Consider the following 19,867-nt stretch of genomic DNA (forward strand, 5'->3'; position numbering starts at 1 on the left):
TTTACCAGAAACTTCTGCTGCCGTAGCTATGTGAAGTCTGATGTTGGGTTTCAGTCCTCAACTACCTGGGCTATACTCTGCAACCAGTCCTCAGACAAAGGATAGAGACCGTATTCCCTCCCAGAGTCTGCAAGCATTTATCCTAATTGTCTCTGATTGTATCTCTGATTGTGCACCATATATTTAGTTAAACTGTATTGAGGTCAAGGTCAAGCAAACATCTTTGTGTGTCTGGTCATTGGCTGATACCAACTACACTACAATGTCCCCATGCTCTGTATGCCAGCTCTGGCGACAACTGTAAAATTTTGGATTTGCCATCAAGTTCTGTCTCAGTTACATTGCCGAGTTAAGCAGGCCAGTATCCTTAGCAGGACGAGGGGGGTGGGGGGTGGGGGGGACAGACAGACAGCAATAAAGACCTAAAAGAGTCTAACCCCCTCACACTCAGGGCTGGGACAAGGGAGGGCTGCCCTGGGCACAGCATGTATTGTAGGAATGGGGCACTGCAAGTTCCTTCTACTGCAAGGCTGACAGGAGTAGTGATAGCGTCATCACTACTTCTGTCATCCAAACACTGGAAGCAACAGGGAGATGAGGAGAGAGCTTGGAGGAGGTGCAGGCTGTGCTCTTTCTCCCCCTCCTCCTCATAAGCTCACACATAATGAAGGGGGGGGGACCATGTGGCATCTTTGCCCTGGGCACTGGATGTTCTTGTCCTGGCACTGCTCACACTCCTATGTAAAGTACAAACTTTGGCATCATAGGATTTAGTAACAGGTGATACCAGGAATGCAATGAACGTGTTAGGTAATAACAGAATTTCTGCCCAATCTGCCAACACCAATCCACCAATTATTTTGACATGAGGAAGAAGAGTAAATGTAAAGCCATAAAATAATGAATTTGTGATATAAAAGAGCTGGTGTGGCTGCTGTGAATAATAAACTATAAAGTATGTAAATATGGACACTCTATGCCTCATAGAAAGATTTCCTCCCATCAGAGTTTCTGATATAAATACCAGAGATGAAGCTACAATACAGATATTCACTCCGGTAAGCAGTCATGAGACCGTCCATGTTTGGGGCCCTCTCCATCCTCCTGGGGATCATCCTGCTTCAAGCAGCGTCTTTTGGTAAGTGGTTTGGTGATGAGGAGGTGATTGGACACATTGCCTTTTATAGCGGAGCTCTCTAGCCTCAATGAGAGGCAGCCAGGCACAATGAATGGTTAGATGGTCATGTGAAATCCCACCCTCTTAAAGCATAGCATCTGAGGAATTCTTATTACGATGCATTGTTCTTGTTAGTATGTTGTTAATGCAGAAAAAAGGCACAACAACCATTCTCATATTTTATACTGTGAGTATTAGTTCTGATAATAGATGCTAGCATCAGCTGAAATGTTTGCATAACGTAACATTCTTTTTAGTGGGACTACATGGTTATAATATCAGTTCTGTTCCTCTGTGTTCCTGTTGTTTACAACATGTCCAACATGACCATACTAAACCCTCCTATCCTTTACAGCCAAAGAAACTGACAACTTAGCATTTGCTTTATCTGAGTATGTGTCTCCTTTACATTGGCAAAATATTTTACAGCGCACACATACAAGAATGACATTTCCTGCAGGGCTAGTTAAAAACACCTGAACATATTCAAAAAATACGGGGGTTTGGTCACACTATATGGTCATATAGTGCTAAGCCCACTTACTGCGACAAAGTACCCCGAATTAGTGGGTCCTACACTAGTAATAGAATGGAAGATCCTCTGTCTCAACCATGGGAGCTGAACTCCTCTATGTGGGAGAACTGAAAGGGATACATCCTAATCACTGGTGGCCACTAAATAGGAGGTAATGAGGAGGGGGAGGGGTGCTCCAGCCCAAAAACCTGGTCAGGGCCTATTACAACATACAAGTACATATTTGGGGGGCACACCATACAATGCATTTAAATTCAAGATGGTGCTGCTGTAAGACCTATAAACAGTGCAAAATATTTTACAGCGCACACATACAAGAATGACATTTCCTGCAGGGCTAGTTAAAAACACCTGAACACATTCAAAAAATACGGGGGTTTGGTCACACTATATGGTCATATAGTGCTAAGCCCACTTACTGCGACAAAGTACCCCGAATTAGTGGGTCCTACACTAGTAATAGAATGGAAGATCCTCTGTCTCAACCATGGGAGCTGAACTCCTCTATGTGGGAGAACTGAAAGGGATACATCCTAATCACTGGTGGCCACTAAATAGGAGGTAATGAGGAGGGGGAGGGGTGCTCCAGCCCAAAAACCTGGTCAGGGCCTATTACAACATACAAGTACATATTTGGGGGGCACACCATACAATGCATTTAAATTCAAGATGGTGCTGCTGTAAGACCTATAAACAGTGCAAAATATTTTACAGCGCACACATACAAGAATGACATTTCCTGCAGGGCTAGTTAAAAACACCTGAACATATTCAAAAAATACGGGGGTTTGGTCACACTATATGGTCATATAGTGCTAAGCCCACTTACTGCGACAAAGTACCCCGAATTAGTGGGTCCTACACTAGTAATAGAATGGAAGATCCTCTGTCTCAACCATGGGAGCTGAACTCCTCTATGTGGGAGAACTGAAAGGGATACATCCTAATCACTGGTGGCCACTAAATAGGAGGTAATGAGGAGGGGGAGGGGTGCTCCAGCCCAAAAACCTGGTCAGGGCCTATTACAACATACAAGTACATATTTGGGGGGCACACCATACAATGCATTTAAATTCAAGATGGTGCTGCTGTAAGACCTATAAACAGTGCAAAATATTTTACAGCGCACACATACAAGAATGACATTTCCTGCAGGGCTAGTTAAAAACACCTGAACACCTGAACATATTCAAAAAATACGGGGGTTTGGTCACACTATATGGTCATATAGTGCTAAGCCCACTTACTGCGACAAAGTACCCCGAATTAGTGGGTCCTACACTAGTAATAGAATGGAAGATCCTCTGTCTCAACCATGGGAGCTGAACTCCTCTCCTTTACATTGGCAGTCGGTGTCCCTGTCAGTGATGGTCAATGTGCCCTCTTTGTGGTCAGTATGCCCCCTGTGTACCCCCTTGCTGCTGCTTGTGCCCCTTTTGCACTAGTGGTCAGTAGTAGAAGTGTTACCCACAGTATCAGCGGCAGAGAAGGAAGGGGTGGGCTCTTAAATGTAAACACAAGCTGTGTTTACACCTGTAATCGCTGTTATTGGCTATCACAGCGATCACAAGACCACTCTGTCTGGCTCTGTCCCTTTTGCCTGTGGTCTACGATAGGAACGCAAATTCAAAAGTGAATAAACATGCAGCTAAACAATACAGTAGATCACCATCTATTAAAGTGAACTAAAGTCTAAACTGATTAAAAAAAAAATGCTAGCAGACAGGCACGTTATTTCAGAAGACGGATGCAATGCCTTCTGCAATAAAATAAATGTTTTAGTTCTCTTTAAAGCGTTTGTTACCCTAACAAAAAAAAAAAAAATTAGATCCCGTTCTTTTACCCCCTTCAGATCCGTGCAATAGCCGAATGATGGCTACAGCGCGGATCTACTTTGCCGGGAGGCCGTCGTGCCCATCAATGCAGCCTATCGGAGCCTCATCAGGGTACATCAATGAAGGAGAAAAATTACCTGTTACCCTCCCCTCTGTAAACTGACCATGCCTCCGTCATCTGCAGCTCTCCTGTCCTCCTCTGTCCTCTCTTCCCCCTCCCCTGCCTGCCTGTAAGCTAGTGACAGTGCCCATTTACACCTGTGTTCAGAGCGCTGGACCATCCGGCTCTCCTTCCAACTGACATCAGCGGGGAAATCTCGGCCCTGCCCGCTGTGATGGGGAGAGCAGAAAGGATTGCGGGTCACGTGAGTGTCAAGCAGCGCTCTGAAAACAGGTATACACTGCTTTTTATTTTTATAAATCACAGAGACAGAAGTACTTGTTAGATAGAAGAGTGGGTTAACAACCACTTTAACCACTTTTGCTCTCTTCCTGACCAGGCCAATTTTCAGCTTTTAGCGCTGTCAGACTTTGAATGACAATTGTGAGTCATGCAACACTGTACCCATATGATATTTTTATAACTTTTTTCACACAAATAAAGATTTCTTTTGGTGGTATTTAATCACCACTGGAGTTTTTTTTATTTTTTGATAAACAAACAAAAAAAGGCAGAACATTTTGAAAAAAAAAACATTTTTCATAGTTTTTATAAAATTTTGCAAACAAGTAATTATTCTTCTTCACTGATGTGCGCTGATAAGGCTGCACTGATGGGAATTGATAGGCTGCACTGATGGGCACTAATGAGGTGGCACTGATAGGTGGCACTGATGGGCACTGATAAGTTGGCACTGGTGGGCACTGATGAGAAGGCACTGATGAGGCAGAACTCATAGGCAGCACTGATGGGCACTGATGGGTGGCACTCATAGGCGAAAATAAAGGGCACTGATACTGTAGGTGGTACTGATAGGCAGCACTGATGAGCACTGATAGGTGGCACTGATAGGCACTGGTAGGCGGCACTGATGGGCACTGATAGGCAGCACTGATAGGTGACACTTATGAGGAGGCACTGATGAGCACTGATTGACAGCACTGATAAGCATTGATTGACAGCACTGGTGGGTACTGTTGGGACTGCACTGATAATCAGTGCCCTGATTATCAGTGCCGATGTCCCTTTAACACAAGCCAATTATTGGCTCTCTTTTTTGCTCCTCATGCTGTCAGCGGGAGGAAAGAAAAGCCATAACCGCCTTGCGTTTACTTCCTTGATCAGATGTCATTGGACACAGCTGATTACATGGTAAAGGGCTACTGTAATTGGCCCTTTACCCTGATCTGTGATCAGCTGAGTCCCGCAAATCATGGAAGGAAGTCCATATATGCCCTTCCGGCAAGTTAAGCCCACGCTGTAGCCATCTTTAGGCTATAGCGCGGACGAGAAGGGGTTAAAATGCACATGTACGAGGTGGTATCAAAAAGTTTAGAGTCTAGTTTTGGAACATTGTAAGATGTATACAAAAAACTGATCTTGTGCAAAACACAACATATAAAATTAAAAATATAGTGCAGAGCGGCAATTCAACCTTGCAATACTTAACACAGTGTGCTCAATCATAATTACATGATAAAAATAACTAAATATACAAATCCCCAAATATAAAGTGGTTGTAAAGCCTAAGGTGAAAAAACTCCTGTGCTGCAGCTCCCCCCAGACCCCCCTTTTTCTTACCTGAGCCCAATCCGATCCAGCGGCTCCTCATTGGACAGATTGATAGAAGCCTTTGGCTTCTGCTGCTGTCAATTAAATCCAGTGACACAGGTGCGGAGTGCGGGAGCGAGTCCTGCTGTCTGTTTCATGGGACGCAGCAGTGGGATTCGGGAGCGAGCCCGCACGGGTGCCTCTAGGTAAAGGACCCAATGGAGAGGAGGAGCCTGGAATGCCGGCAGAACACCCATAAGAAGAGGATCGTGGCTGCTCTGTGCAAAATGATTGCACAGAGAAGGTAAGTATAGCCATGTTTGTTATTTTATTTTTATTTAAAAAAAAAATGAGGGTTTACAACCCCTTTTAAAATATATGTTATACATATATAGTGCACAAAATAATGTGAAAGTCCAATTGAATAAGCAGGAAAATTCTTCTTACAGTTACTGTACAGTTTCTTCGGCAGCAATAAATTCAAACCCTCACTTCTGTGATGAGACCCGTAGGGCATTGTCTGGGGCAAGGGCGTCATCACGTGTGACGAAATGCGCAGGGTGGAGCTGCGTGCTGATGTCACTTTATCACTTTTTTTATAGCACAGCTCTGAAATAGATTTATTGTTTTGTAACATGCTAACAGATTGCAGCATAAAGCTGCACGCACAGTCACAGGGTGCACCGTCCTTCATAAGTCGGTGTGCAAAAAGACAATGTCCTGCATACTTCAAGAGCTGTGCAACAGGTGCTATTCTGACCACGTGCGTTACCACGTCTGCTATTTCAGCATGGGCAGCAAGTTAGAACAAAGAGCAAACGTGAAATTCTGCGTGAAACTGGCAAACCTGCCATAAAGACATTTGACCAGTGGCAGCTCGTCCATTAGGGGCGCAGGGGCTGCTCGTCCATTAGGGTTACAGGGGCACCTCCCCCCCTATCCATGCATCCGGCCCCCTAATCTACATGCAGGGCACCGGAGCATGGATTCCAAAGAGGGTTTTTTTTTTTGAGGCATGTGATTTGAGCCAGAAGCTCTAGTAGGCTTAAAAAAAGGGTGGGCTCAGGGCGCAGAGCACTGTGCCCTGAGCCCACCCACTTATGTGACAATAGCAAATTAATATTTGCTATTGTCACACTGATTCTCCTCCCAGCCAATCAGGAAGCGGGTCGTGAGACCCGTTTCCCGATTGGCCAATAGGAGAAGCCATCCTATTGGCCTAGGAGGTGGAGGGAGGAGACGTGATGCCGAGGAGATGCATGAGAAGCCCGACCGTCAGAGCCAAGACACGGAAGAGACTGAGGGGGGAAGCCGCCGTCTCCACATGTCAGTCCAGGGACAGCACAGGGTGAGTGAGCTGGCGACCCCGACCCAACCGATGGAGCACCAGCCGCCACTGCATTTGACATGATATGGCAAGTTTACGGTGATGCTGCAATGAGTTATTCAAGGTGTTTTGAGTGGCATGTATGCTTCAAGAGCGAAAGAAGAGATTGAGAGATCAGGAATTCCTTCAAAGAGCTCTGTTTTAGGTTGCTCTCCGTCATCTTCCAGTGATGTTCTTGAAGCAAGAGTTCCACTCAATGCACCTTGAACAACTCACTGCAGCATCACCATAAACTTGCCAAATCATGTCAAACGTCTCTGTGACAGATTTGCCCAGTTTCACGCAGAATTTCACGTTTGCTATGTGTTCGAATTCGCTGTCCATGATGGATTAGCAGACATGGTAACACATGTGGTGAGAATAGCACCAGTTGCACAGTGCTCGATGAACACAGGAAGTTGTCTTTTGCCACATTGGCTTATGATTAAGATGCTCGGTGCTCCCCGTGACTGTGCATGCAGCCTTGCCATTTGTTGGCATGTTACAAAACTCATCTCAAAACATTTTGATACCACCTCATATAGTTAAATTTATATTGCTGGCACGGTTCCTGTGTACCTGGATGACTATACACCTATGCATGTGCGGGTGTTACATCATTCCATTCCAGACAATCAAGACACTCAAAGACCAGCATACTGGCTGGGGACCTCGCGGTCATCAGTTTATTGGAGCGGAGGTAAGTTTTGTGAACTTTTTTCCGCTTTAGGTAGCTGAATCCTGTGTTTATTGTGTATTGCTTTTTTAGAGTATAGACAGGAAATAGTAATAGAAACATGCCCGCTGCCATCCCAGCTCCAAACCATATCAAGCTTTGTTTTTACATCTGCTTCCTGCCTCGGTGTTCAGAATAATCCAGTGCCCATGGCAAAGATGCCAGATTGCGCCCCACCCCCTTCATTATGTGCAAGCTTATGAGGAGGAGGGAGAGAGAGAGCAGAGCCCCCACCTCCTCCCGGGCTCTCTCCCTGCCACTGTCAGCTCTGGGCTGACAGAAGTAGTGATGCCGCTGTCACTATTGCTGTCAGACTTATAGTAGAAGGAACTTGCGGCACCCCATCCCTAAAATACATGCTGTGCCCAGGGCAGCCATTCCTTCTGTCCACCCCTTGCCTTTAGGGTGATATGCCCTGGGTTCCTGTCCCTAGTAACTCCCCTGCATGTGACCATATGAATAAATCCATGGCAAAAATCTGTTTCTACTTCTTTCAGCTGAAGAAAGTGGACAGTGTCCTTATTACAAGAAGAATGAACTAGTCAAATGTGGTTCCTTTGACAAAATTGCCTGTGAGACAGATGAAGACTGTGGAGGCCAGCAGAAGTGCTGCAGAGAGCTCTGTACCTTCAAATGCAAGGACCCTGTGGGTAAGTCAACCTTGCTTGCTAAATTTTGATGAGGTCCAGTCCCCTGAGCAACCTCCCTGTGCAGGACCTGGATTTTAAAATGGGGTAGTCTATGGTTTCTGATCCTTCCCCACTACATCTAAAACTAGAAGAAAACTTATTGGCCTGATACACACTTTACCATAAAGTATGTCTAAGGGTTAATGCACACAGACTTGTGTCTGCATTTTGTGCCTAGCATACATTTCCCAGCAATATCCTGTACCCCGGGAGCCATAGGTACAGCCTGCCTACAGCTTGACATACAAGTGAATGACTGGATGTGGCACTTGAGGCTCCCCAGGCATGGGAAAGGACCTGGTGAATGCACCCTAAATCAAGAAAAAGAAAGATGATGAGACATGAATAAAATTCAATGCAACTTAATTTTTTTTCCTACGAACAGACAAAGCCCCACCTGGAACCTCCTCTGCCTCCTCCTCCTTCTATGATGTGTTTCACCCAAGAATGGGCTTAATGTTGCTAGTGAACCCAGTGAAATATATCAGAGGAAGAGGTCTCAGGTGGTGCTTTGTCTGTCTGGGATAATAAACTGTGTTTGATTTAAATAGAGTGTCACCAGCTTTCTTTCTTTTTTGGGATAAATCAGCAGTTTTTGGACAAGCTTCTACTCTGCTTAGGCACCCAACCAGCCAAGGGGTTGACCCAATGGAAAGGACTTGGGAACCGTGAATTTATTTTTATTAGTATGCTAAATCAAAAACAGGTAACAGGAGAGCTGCCAGTATAGTCTGTACACTTCCAGGGATGGACCAGTGCTGGGGATAGGAGTCTCTTATCTGTCACAAAACCTCCAGAAGCACTGAATGCCATTCGGAAAGCACATTGGATGCAGGGCAGCCCAGCATCTTAATTACATACTAGGCAAGTTCTGGCCAGTGGTGTATTCTCATGACCCAGTAAGTCAGTGGATCATCGACTGGAAAGCCCATCGTCCACCATGGGATGCAGACGCTGCCGATAGGATGTGGAAGCTGACAGCTCTGGGCACCGAGGACTAAAAAAAAATTGAAATGCATAATTTCTCCACCGCTCCTCTCTTGACCAACAGAAGCCTCAAAACTATGTTTTCCACCAGACTGTAACCTACCAGAGTTGGGAAAAGGCTTTACATAAGTTCCTCTTTAAGGTGTCCTCAAGACATTTCATCTTCTGCTCCCTCTGTGGGATTTGAGACTTTTCCCTTGTAACAGTGGTCAAGGAGGGTTGCCAACCAATAGTGACCCTTCTCCTTGATGCCACGTATTCTTGTGTCCTTTCGCAGGATTTGAAGAATGAGGAAGTCCATGCACCGCAAGTTTGTGGAGGCATTAGAAGAAGACTCCTCTGGGTGACTGAGGATTACAATATCTGTAACTGCCTCCTCCCAGCCACGTACTACTTCCAAGGGTTCTGGGGATGGAAAACCATCTGTTAAGGGTTGACGTATGTCTTCCCCTGCTTCAATGCCTCCAAAACTACTAGAATCCTCCTCCTCCCCCCTCCTCCTCCCTCTCCTCTTGTGTTATATGGTGTGGAAGGAATGGTATCCGCATAAAGCATGCCTTGAGAGGAAAGGAAGTCCTCCTCTTCATCCCACTGCTCTGTCTCGAGTGCCCTGTCTATAATGTCTCGCAAAGTTTGCTCCAGCAGGAACACAACAGGGATTGTGTCACTGATGCATGCATTGTTATGACTCACCATCCTTGTCGCCTCCTCAAATGGTGACAGTACAGTGCATGCATTCTTTATCAGCAGCCATTGGTGTGGGGAAATAAACCCAGCCTGAGCCTGTCGTTGTGCCATATTCACACAGGTACTCATTGAAGGCCCTCTGCTGCATTTGCAGCCACTGCAGCATTGCCAAGGTCGAGTTCCACCTTGTGGGCATGTCACAAGTCAGGCGGTTTACTGGCAGGTGGAATTCCTGCTGAATTTTAGCCAACTGAGCACTGCATACAGACTCCTTTGACCTGCTTTAGCAGATCTTCCAACCCTGGGTTGAAACATCTGCTAAAGCATGTCAGAAGAGTCTGTAGCAATTTCAGACAGTCATATGCAGTGCTCAATTGGCCGAAATTCAGCCAATTGAGCACACCACCATTTCAGGTTTGTGCCATTATAGCACACCACTATTTCTCGCTCCAGCTGGAATTGTGTGAACTACCTCTGGGCCTGCCCATGCACAGCTGCAATAATCTCTGCTTCAGTGTGGCTCCTGTCCCCTAGACAGACCAGCTGAAGCACTGCATGACACCTTTTAGCCTGACTCATTGAATAGCTCCTTGAACGCTTAGGGGGTACTTGTGGTTCATAGGACAATTTAGCAGAGGAGGGCATGGAGGAGGAGGAGGAGGGGGTGGACCAGACAAATCTTGCATCATCACCACTAGCTGTATGGAGATGTGGCGGCACAACAAGCTGCAGCACTGAGCCTTGCATCCTTCTGAGTTGCAAGCAGAGTTATCCAGTGTGCTGTGAAGAAAATATATTGTCCTTGACCATGCTTGCTGGACCACATGTCAGCAGTAACATGGACCTTGCAGCTAACTGCCTTGCCCAATGATGCCACAACATTGCTTTCCATGTGATGGCAGAGAGCTGGAATGGCCTAATGTAAAAACAAATAGTGACTGGGAACATGTCATTGTGGCACAGCACATTCTGCAAATTCATGGATGGGGCAGAATCCACCAAACAAAAAGGCAGAAGTTCTAAAGCCAGCAGCTTTGACAATCTTGAATTTAGACACTGGGTATGTGGGTGGCAGTGACTGTATGTTTTATTTCACTGCAGCAGATGGGGCAGAGAAATTTGCCTGCTATAGTCTACAGCTGCTGGTGTGCTACTGGCAGAAGTGCTGCAAGGATCTATGACACCCTGCGCTATACTACTATACCTGTCAGTGGAGGCTGCTGAGAGGTCATGAGGTATAGCGGGGGGTAGACCGGAAAGGTGAGGAGGAGCAGAATCGTGTCTCTTTTGCATGGCTTTTAGGTGCTCTTGCCAACAGGCTGAGTGGTGGGAGGTTAAATACCTTGTCAAGCATTCGATACCCAAATGGGTGGTGTTTTTGCCACGCTTGATGTACTTTTGGGCAAAGTTTGCAAACTGCAACAGTATGATTGGCTGCACATGTGCTAAAAAAGGCCCAAACAGCTGAGCGATGGGCAGTTGGCCAGGAAATAACAGCTCCACAATCTGGTGGAATAGGGTGGCTGCTCTTTACTCTTCCATGATGGCTTCCTCTTTGGGGTTGTGTTTCAACCTCACTTTCCTCCTCTGCTCTATCTGGCACCCAAGTCGCGTCAGTGACCTCATCATCATCATCTCCTCCATCCTCATTATCACTCTCCCCTCTCTACAGGCTCATATACCTACCTTCCTCAAGCTCAGAACCAACATCTGAATCAAGGCTGTGCATCATCAAGGAGCAAGTGACTGATGCTGTGTTCAAATAACTCAGCTGATTCCTTCATGCCTGATGCTGGGGCTATGGCAGGAGTAGCTGTGGACAAGGAGGTAGAATAAGACACTCTGGCAGCTACAGTGGACTGTGCACTAGTCTCTACATCGTTTAGGAGATATTCACCTTACATGCAGCCACTGACATCAACAGCGCAAGCAAACTGAAGGTCTCGCATACTTTGCCGGAACTTCAGAGCTGTGTGCCAAAACTGAGGGCTCCCATGCGCATGGGCGGGAGTGACATCATCGCGGCTCCAGTCACTCACAGCGCCGGAGCATGCAATCTTGGAAGCAAGAAAGGGGAAGATATCAGCCCTCTGAGTGGTGACTGGGCGCCGATGGAAGGGCTTTGTTCTAAGATGAGTATTTCATAATGTGCTAGTATGTGTCGCATACTAGCACAGTATGCCTTTGTCTTGCAAGTTTTTTAAATTTTTTTATCAGCAGTTTATATCTGATTTAATCAATGGAAAGTGATGTTGGATGCACTTTAACTGGAGTACTCACTACACAGACACACTCCACTGACACACTACAATATACTGTGGTATATGTGCACAAACTGAAATATACTGCGTTAAATGTGCAGTAATGCACTGAAATATACTGCGTTAAACATGCGCTAATGCACTGAAATATACTGCATTAAACGCGCAGTAAGGCACCAAAACACCAAACACCAAAATAAAAATGAATGGTCACACTACACTTATGCTGCACTATCACTAGATTTACACTAAACTGACACTAAAGTAAAAATGAATGGTCACACTAGACTTACACTGACTGAACTATCACTAGATTCAAACTAAACTGATATTCTGTCTAGTGGCAATGAACAGAGCCCTGTTCTACATATCTCTCTTCACGCCAATATCACACTGCAAATGGGCGCTTTGAGGAGAATATTTTTATACTGTGGGGTGGAACTAAGAGCAATGAGCCTTGATTGGGCACTGTCTTCATTACTTTCTCCAAATCATGGCTCTGACAAAGCTCTGTGCCCTAAGTAGGCAAAGCGTTCATTGCTTCAGCCAATCAAGGCTTCCAATGCACTGTGCGGCGGCATGGTGCATTGCGGTTATTCAAAGCGTTGAACGCCCTGATAATTCAGGTGTTGGTTGAACTCCTGCTCAGGCCAAACCATTCGCCCATCTCTATTGCCAGACAGTCTGACATAACCGATTAATCAAAGCATTGTCTAGGTGTGAATTCCCATTGTTAATTGAGTCGCCTATTGTTTCTGTCTGTTGGCTAATTTAGCTAACTAATGGAAGTTCTTATGATTAGCCTTGTGTCAACTTTAGCTCGTTATCGAAACCATTGTGTGATGTTTTGCGTAATATTTGGTTTTATTGTTTATGTGGTGACCTACTTTTGAAGTGTATAAAATCCTGTATTTCTGTTCAATAAACAGCCATTCCTTTGTATTTTACCTCAATATCTTATCTGTGTACAATGCTTTGGGTAAAGGGACTGTATTAGCTCTCTGTCTGCTGGAATGGTTTGAAGGACAGGAGGTACTGTTTGGTGGAAGCATCTAAGCAGGGTGCCAGCGTTGCGTCACAAAGATCTTAGGCTTTGGTATAAATTCTGAGCCTTTTCGCCACTCTAGCCATTAAGATATATACAGTATTTCACAAAAGTGAGTACACCCCTCACATTTTTGTAAATATTTTATTATATCTTTTCATGTGACAACACTATGGCTGGATTCACACCAGTCCGGTGCGAATTCCAGCTCCGTCCTCTGCATGAAGAGAAAAAGCAGCTGTTCAGCGCTTCCTCTCTGTTGTAGCTGCGGATCAGCTGCACAGGGAGAGGGGGAGGTGTAGTGAGGAGGAGGAGAGAATTCCTGTTCACAACAGAATGCATCTGCAAATCAGAAGGCATTCCCATAGAAGAATATATGTCTGTAATTCGCACCACACTGCCTAGAAAACGCACACGATTTTTGGGCAATGCGGAGTGTGAATGCAACGCACATATGTGTAGCAGACTGATTGAAAGTAATAGATTTTAAAATGTTCTGCAAATTGGATGCGGTGTTATGCCATGTACACACAATTGGAATTTCGGCCCGCAAAAGACCGATGAGAGTTTTTCGGCGGAAAATGCGACCATGTGTATGCTCCATCGGACTTTTGCTGGCCGAATTCCAGCCAACAACAGATTGAGAGCATGTTCTCGTTTTTCGGTCGGAAAGTTCCTATTTAAAAATGTGATTGTCTGTGACAATTCCGATGCGCAAAATTCCTACGCATGCTTGGAAACAATTCGACGCATGCTTGGAAGCATTGAACTTCATTTTCTCGGCTCGTCGTTGTGTTGTACGTCACCGCGTTCTTGACAGCTGTAATTTCAGCGAACTTTTGTGTGACCATGTGTATGCAAGGCAAACTTGAGCGGAATCCCGTCGGAAAAGCCATTATATCTTTTTCCGACGAGAAGTTAGATCGTGTGAATGCGGCATAAGCCGCATCCAATTCGCATAGGTGTGAACCCAGCCTGAAGAAATTACACTTTGCTACAATGTAAAGTAGTGAGTGTACAGCTTGTATAACAGTGTAAATTTCCTGTTGGTTAGAGTGTCGTGGTCTGGGGCTGCATGAGTGCTGCTGGCACTGGGGAGATACAGTTCATTGAGGGAACCATGAATGCCAACATGTACTGTGACACACTGAAGCAGAGCATGATCCCCTCCCTTCAGAGACTGGGCCGCAGGGCAGTATTCCAACATGATAACGACCCCAAACACACCTCCAAAATGACCACTGCCTTGCTAAAAAAGCTGAGAGTAAAGGTGATGGACTGGCCAAGAATGTCTCCAGACCTAAACCTTATTGAGCATCTGTGGGGCATCCTCAAGCAGAAGGTGGAGGAGCGCAAGGTCTCTAACATCCACCAGCTCCATGATGTCGTCATGGAGGAGTGGAAGAGGACTCCAGTGGCAACCTGTGAAGCTCTGGTGAACTCCATGCCCAAGAGGGTTAAGGTAGTGCTGGAAAATAATGGTGGCCACATAAAATATTGACACTTTGGGCCCAATTTGGACATTTTCACTTAGGGGTGTATTCACTTTTGTTGCCAGTGGTTTAGACATTAATGGCTGTGTGTTGAGTTATTTTGAGGGGACAGCACATTTACACTGTTATACAAGCTGTACACTCACTACTTTACATTGTAGCAAAGTGTCATTTCTTCAGTGTTGTCACATGAAAAGATATAATAAAAATATTTACAAAAATGTGAAGGATGTACTCACTTTTGTGAGATACTGTATGTACAGTATATATAGTTCAAACCACACTAATTAAAATGGTGCAATGAAAACAATAAGGGATGTATACATCAACTAGAAAAGGTACAATTTCTGGGGAAATTGTGAAAGTGTTCTTGCCTCTACAACTGGAGTGGGCGGAGTAACTGGGTGGGGTGGAGTGGCTTGAGTAACTGTGAAAAGTGTTAAAAAGCTTAATATTGTAAAAAGTATAAATAGTAGTAAAAAAGTTCCATCATTCGCTGAAAGAGCTGAACATTTTTTTCAAAAGTAATTTTTTTTTTCAAAAATGAATTTTTTTTAATCAAAAATGATTTTTTTTTCTTCAAAAATGATTTTTTTTTTCAAAAGTAATTTTTTTTTTCAAAGGTAATTTTTTTTTTCAAAAATGAATTTTTTTATTTCAAAAATTTTTTTTTTTTCGAAATTATTATTTTTTTTAAAGTAATTTTTTTTTCAAAAATAATTTTTTTTTTTCAAAAATATTTTTTTTTTCAAATATATTTTTTTTTCAAAAATATTTTTTTTTTCAAAAATATTTTTTTTTTCAAAAATATTTTTTTACTTTTTTCAAAAATAATTTTTTTTTTCAAAAATATTTTTTTTTTTTACATGGGGCGGTCATAATGTTTTGGCTGATCATGGGGTGGTCATAATGTTTTGGCTGATCATGGGGTGGTCATAATGTTTTGGCTGATCATGGGGTTGTCAGCTTTTGTCACTTCCCACTCTAGTTTTGAACATTTAGCCATTCATTCCTATGGGACCAATTTCGCCGCAAAAACGTCATTTCGTGGACCATTCGGCAAAACATTCCACAAAGTAATAACACACCAATCGGGAACAATCCGCTCGTTTCGGTATATTATTTGTCTCTGTAGTGTGAAAACTGTGGGAGGAGTCTACAAGCATTATCAAGTCTAGCAGATGAAGTCACATGCATTTGGGGTGTCTCAGCATCTTGTGTTTACAACCACTGTTTCCTAGCAATGCTCATGCCCTGTTTATGCTTCCCAAATACTGCTTCATCAAAACTGCCCCATCAGAATTACCCCATCAAAACTGCCCCATCATATTCCTCTATTATAAATCAGTACATGGTGTGTCTGTCCCCTCCCCCGGGCTCTGTAATCAGCTGAGATGCTCCAGCCACCTTCCCCCCTGTGTATAACAGAAGCTTTGGTAACCATGGCAACAAAACAAACACTAACAGTACACTCTGATTAATGGCTAAAATTTCCTGAAATGACCTCTAAACAAATGGCCGTATTTTAAAAACTATACATCCTACAGCGAAGATCTTTATATTGTGAGAATCACAAGACCCAGACCTAGATTTTGATGTATAGTATGTCTCTGAAATATTAAAAATGAAGGCACAGTCGCAGTTTAGAAATTGCCCTTCAAATTTGGAGGGGGCTAGAGTGTAGTTTCAATGAATGTCAATGGACGGCGTGAGTTGCAAACAAATGGTCATATTGTGAAAACTATCAGGACTATGGCTTAGCCGTGGACATGTTTAGTGGCAGCAGGGATAGCTGAACGTTTTGATATAAGATTTGTGTAGGTGGGCTTGAAAATGAGGGAGTGGCGGCAGTTTAGAAATCATGTTCTGATTTTCCAGTTTTTGTCATCTCCCACTCTAGTTTCCCCATTCATTCCTATGGGACCAATTTCGCCACAAAAACGACGATATTTTGTGAACCATTCGGCGAAACGTTCCACAAAGTAATAGCACACCATTCGGGAACAATCCGCACGTTTCGGTATATTACTTGTCTATGTAGTGTAAAAACTGTGGGAGGAGTTAGGGTGGTAAATTTGGCTATAATAATAAGAATAATATATATGTGAGATAACAGTAAGTGGTCTTGCTATGCAAGAACACTTAATTAGGGGTGAATGCCAGCAAAATCAAATGTTACTAGATTATTATCTCTTTAGGTCAAATGTTCGTTAATTATAAGAATTTGGAAAATACAGCATCATGACCACTAGATGGAGCTGATAATCATAGGAAATAAGTATTTATTTCCTATGATCATCAGCACCATCTAGTGGGCATAATAACTTGTGAAAGTACAGGGAAGGAAGAGGCTGGGGACTTGTCCCGTGGAACCTTTCTAAAGGCAAGGTGACTGACCTTTGTAGCTCTTTAAGCAGCCTTTCTAACCTCCGCCTTCTTTAGCTAGTCTAGTCAAAAGGTTTGTGGTTCCTTACAAGTTGTAGAAACTTGAACCAAGAAGAACTTCTCCTATGTCTGACTGGTATAACTATGTGCTCTTATGCCGCGTACACACGGTCGGACTTTCCGGCATACTTGGTCCGGCGGACCAGAGTGTGCCGGACAATCCGCCCGTGTGTAGGCGCCGGCGGACTTTTCCGGCGGACTTTTTCCCAAAAGCCCGCTGGACCTAGATTTGAAGAAAGTTTTAAATCTTTCCGCCGGACTCAGTTTCGGGCGGAAAGTCCGCTCGTGTGTGTGCTGGTCCGACGGAAAGCCCGCTCGTGTGTATGCTGGTCCGACGGACCAGATACGACACGAGGGCAGGGTATTGCATCTCGCGCTCGCTGCAATAGGAAAAACACATTTTCCTATTGCGGCGAGCGTGGGGCATACCAGGCCCTTAGGTCTGGTATGGATTATAAAGGGAACCCCCTACGCCGAAAAAACAGCGTGGGGTCCCCCCTAAAATCCATACCAGACCCCGATCCGAGCACGCAGCCTGGCCGGTCAGGAAAGGGGGTGGGGACGAGCGAGCGCCCCCCCCCCTCCTGAACCGTACCAGGCCGCATGCCCTCAACATGGGGGGTGGGTGCTTTGGGGGAGGGGGGCGCCCTGCGGGGCCCCCCACCCCAAAGCACCTTGTCCCCATGTTGATGAGGACAAGGGCCTCTTCCCGACAACCCTGGCCGTTGGTTGTCGGGGTCTGCGGGCGGGGGCTTATCGGAATCTGGGAGCCCCTTTAATAACGGGGCCCCCAGATCCCGGCCCCCCACCCTATGTGAATGAGTATGGGGTACATGGTACCCCTACCCATTCACCTAGGGAAAAAGTGTAAGTAATAAAACACACTACACAGGTTTTTAAAATATTTTATTAAACAGCTCCGGGGGGGGATCTTCCTCCGGCTTCGGGGGTCCCTCTGCTTCATCTTCTCCCGGCGTCCGGTTGGTTCTTCTCCCGGTGTTCCAGTTCTTCGGCCGGCTCCTCTGCTGTCTTCAGGTAGCTCTCTTGCCAGCAGAGGTCCGGACTCCTGGGCTTCTGGGCTTCTGGGCTTCTGGGCTTCTTCTCTTCTCTTCTCCAGATGTTGACACGACGCTCTCTCCGGCTGGACTGCTCTCCGAGGGCTGCGTTGTGACTTATATAGGCGGAGACCCCGCCCCCTTTTGATGTCACAGTCCCTGGGCATGCTGGAACTGTGACGTTTTAGGGGGCGTGGTCACTGGGTGATGTTGACCACGCCCCCTAAAATGTCACAGTCCCAGCATGCCCAGGGACTGTGACATCAAAAGGGGGCGGGGTCTCCGCCTATATAAGTCACAACGCAGCCCTCGGAGAGCAGTCCAGCCGGAGAGAGCGTCGTGTCAACATCTGGAGAAGAGAAGAGAAGAAGCCCAGAAGCCCAGAAGCCCAGGAGTCCGGACCTCTGCTGGCAAGAGAGCTACCTGAAGACAGCAGAGGAGCCGGCCAAAGAACTGGAACACCGGGAGAAGAACCAACCGGATGCCGGGAGAAGATGAAGTGGAGGGACCCCCGAAGCCGGAGGAAGATCCCCCCCGGAGCTGTTTAATAAAATATTTTAAAAACCTGTGTAGTGTGTTTTATTACTTACACTTTTTCCCTAGGTGAATGGGTAGGGGTACCATGTACCCCATACTCATTCACATAGGGTGGGGGGCCGGGATCTGGGGGCCCCCTTATTAAAGGGGCTCCCAGATTCCGATAAGCCCCCGCCCGCAGACCCCGACAACCAATGGCCAGGGTTGTCGGGAAGAGGCCCTTGTCCTCATCAACATGGGGACAAGGTGCTTTGGGGTGGGGTGCTTTAGGGGGACCCCACGCCGTTTTTTCGGCGTAGGGGGTTCCCTTTATAATCCATACCAGACCTAAGGGCCTGGTATGCCCCGCGACGGGGCTCGCAAGGTGTCAATCTCGCCGATAAAAGCGGCAAGATTGACATCCTTTTCTAATCTCGTCGCACCTGAGTCACGTTCAAAATGAACGGACTTGTCCGTGTGTGGGCAAGTCCGTTCATTCTGAAAGTCCGCCGTAACTCCGGCGAAAGTCCGTCGGAAAGACGGGCAGACTTAGCCCGCCGGAAAGTCCGGTCGTGTGTGGGCAAGTCCGTCCGTTTTAAAGTCCGGCGCACCTGGCGGACAAAGTCCGTCGGAAAGTGTGCCGGACCAAGTAGGATAGAAAGTCCGACCGTGTGTACGCGGCATTAGTCTCTGCACCAGTTTCTAATGTCCCACCACACTCAAACACATATTTTATAACTATATATTTATATAGCTCTGAAATATACCACAGTTCTGCACAGAGAACACTGAGCCATTGACATCAGTATTTGTACCAGAGGAGATAACACTCTAATGCCCCCCCCCCCCCTCCACAGTCATAAATTATTGTCTTTCTATTCACAGAAGTTAAAGACTCCAGATAATAAGCCGTTGAAAACATTAGTGAAAAGATGAGATCGACATCAACTCGTTGTGATGGACAGGACGTCACCCCACACAGAAAATGTCATTAAATAAAATAAAAAAATCTTCAATCCCAAAATAACGTTTTCTGTTTTATTTATTAATAAGGAATTCTGACTTGTAATGTTGAGTTCTCTTCACACAATACAGAGGGTTCAAAATTTCCAACAATGTATCAGAATTTAAAGCTGAACTATGGACCCAAAAACTTTAATTGAAGATATTCCTCAACAGCAACAGAGGATATACATTTACTTTATGTTCAAATAACACATTTTCAAATCCAGATATTACCATATAAATGTTGATGTGACATCATGTGCAGAGATCAGAGCTGTGGGAGAGGCCCAGCAGGATCCATCCACTAAAGGTAGTCTGCAAAAA

General features: G+C 45.3%; 1 protein-coding gene across 1 annotated transcript; it reads left to right on the forward strand.

Annotated features, from left to right (window-relative positions):
• Nucleotides 1-1,042: 1,042 nt before the first annotated feature.
• Nucleotides 1,043-19,522, forward strand: LOC141141325 (WAP four-disulfide core domain protein 12-like). The gene is made up of 3 exons (XM_073628998.1): nucleotides 1,043-1,138; nucleotides 7,858-8,010; nucleotides 19,424-19,522. Exons 1-3 carry the CDS (start codon nucleotides 1,069-1,071, stop codon nucleotides 19,441-19,443), a joined length of 243 nt encoding a protein of 80 aa, XP_073485099.1. The 5' UTR covers nucleotides 1,043-1,068; the 3' UTR covers nucleotides 19,444-19,522.
• The last annotated feature ends 345 nt before the right edge of the window (nucleotides 19,523-19,867 follow it).

Source organism: Aquarana catesbeiana, linkage group LG04 (genome assembly GCF_042186555.1).
Source record: "Aquarana catesbeiana isolate 2022-GZ linkage group LG04, ASM4218655v1, whole genome shotgun sequence".
In the NCBI taxonomy this organism is placed as follows: domain Eukaryota; kingdom Metazoa; phylum Chordata; class Amphibia; order Anura; family Ranidae; genus Aquarana; species Aquarana catesbeiana.

Coding starts and splice junctions, on each gene's coding strand:
- LOC141141325 (XM_073628998.1), top strand. CDS start 1,069: ATGAGACCGTCCATGTTTGGGGCCCTCTCCATCCTCCTGGGGATCATC. Junction 1,139..7,857: donor GCTTCAAGCAGCGTCTTTTG/GTAAGTGGTTTG, acceptor TACTTCTTTCAG/CTGAAGAAAGTGGACAGTGT. Junction 8,011..19,423: donor CAAATGCAAGGACCCTGTGG/GTAAGTCAACCT, acceptor TTCTATTCACAG/AAGTTAAAGACTCCAGATAA.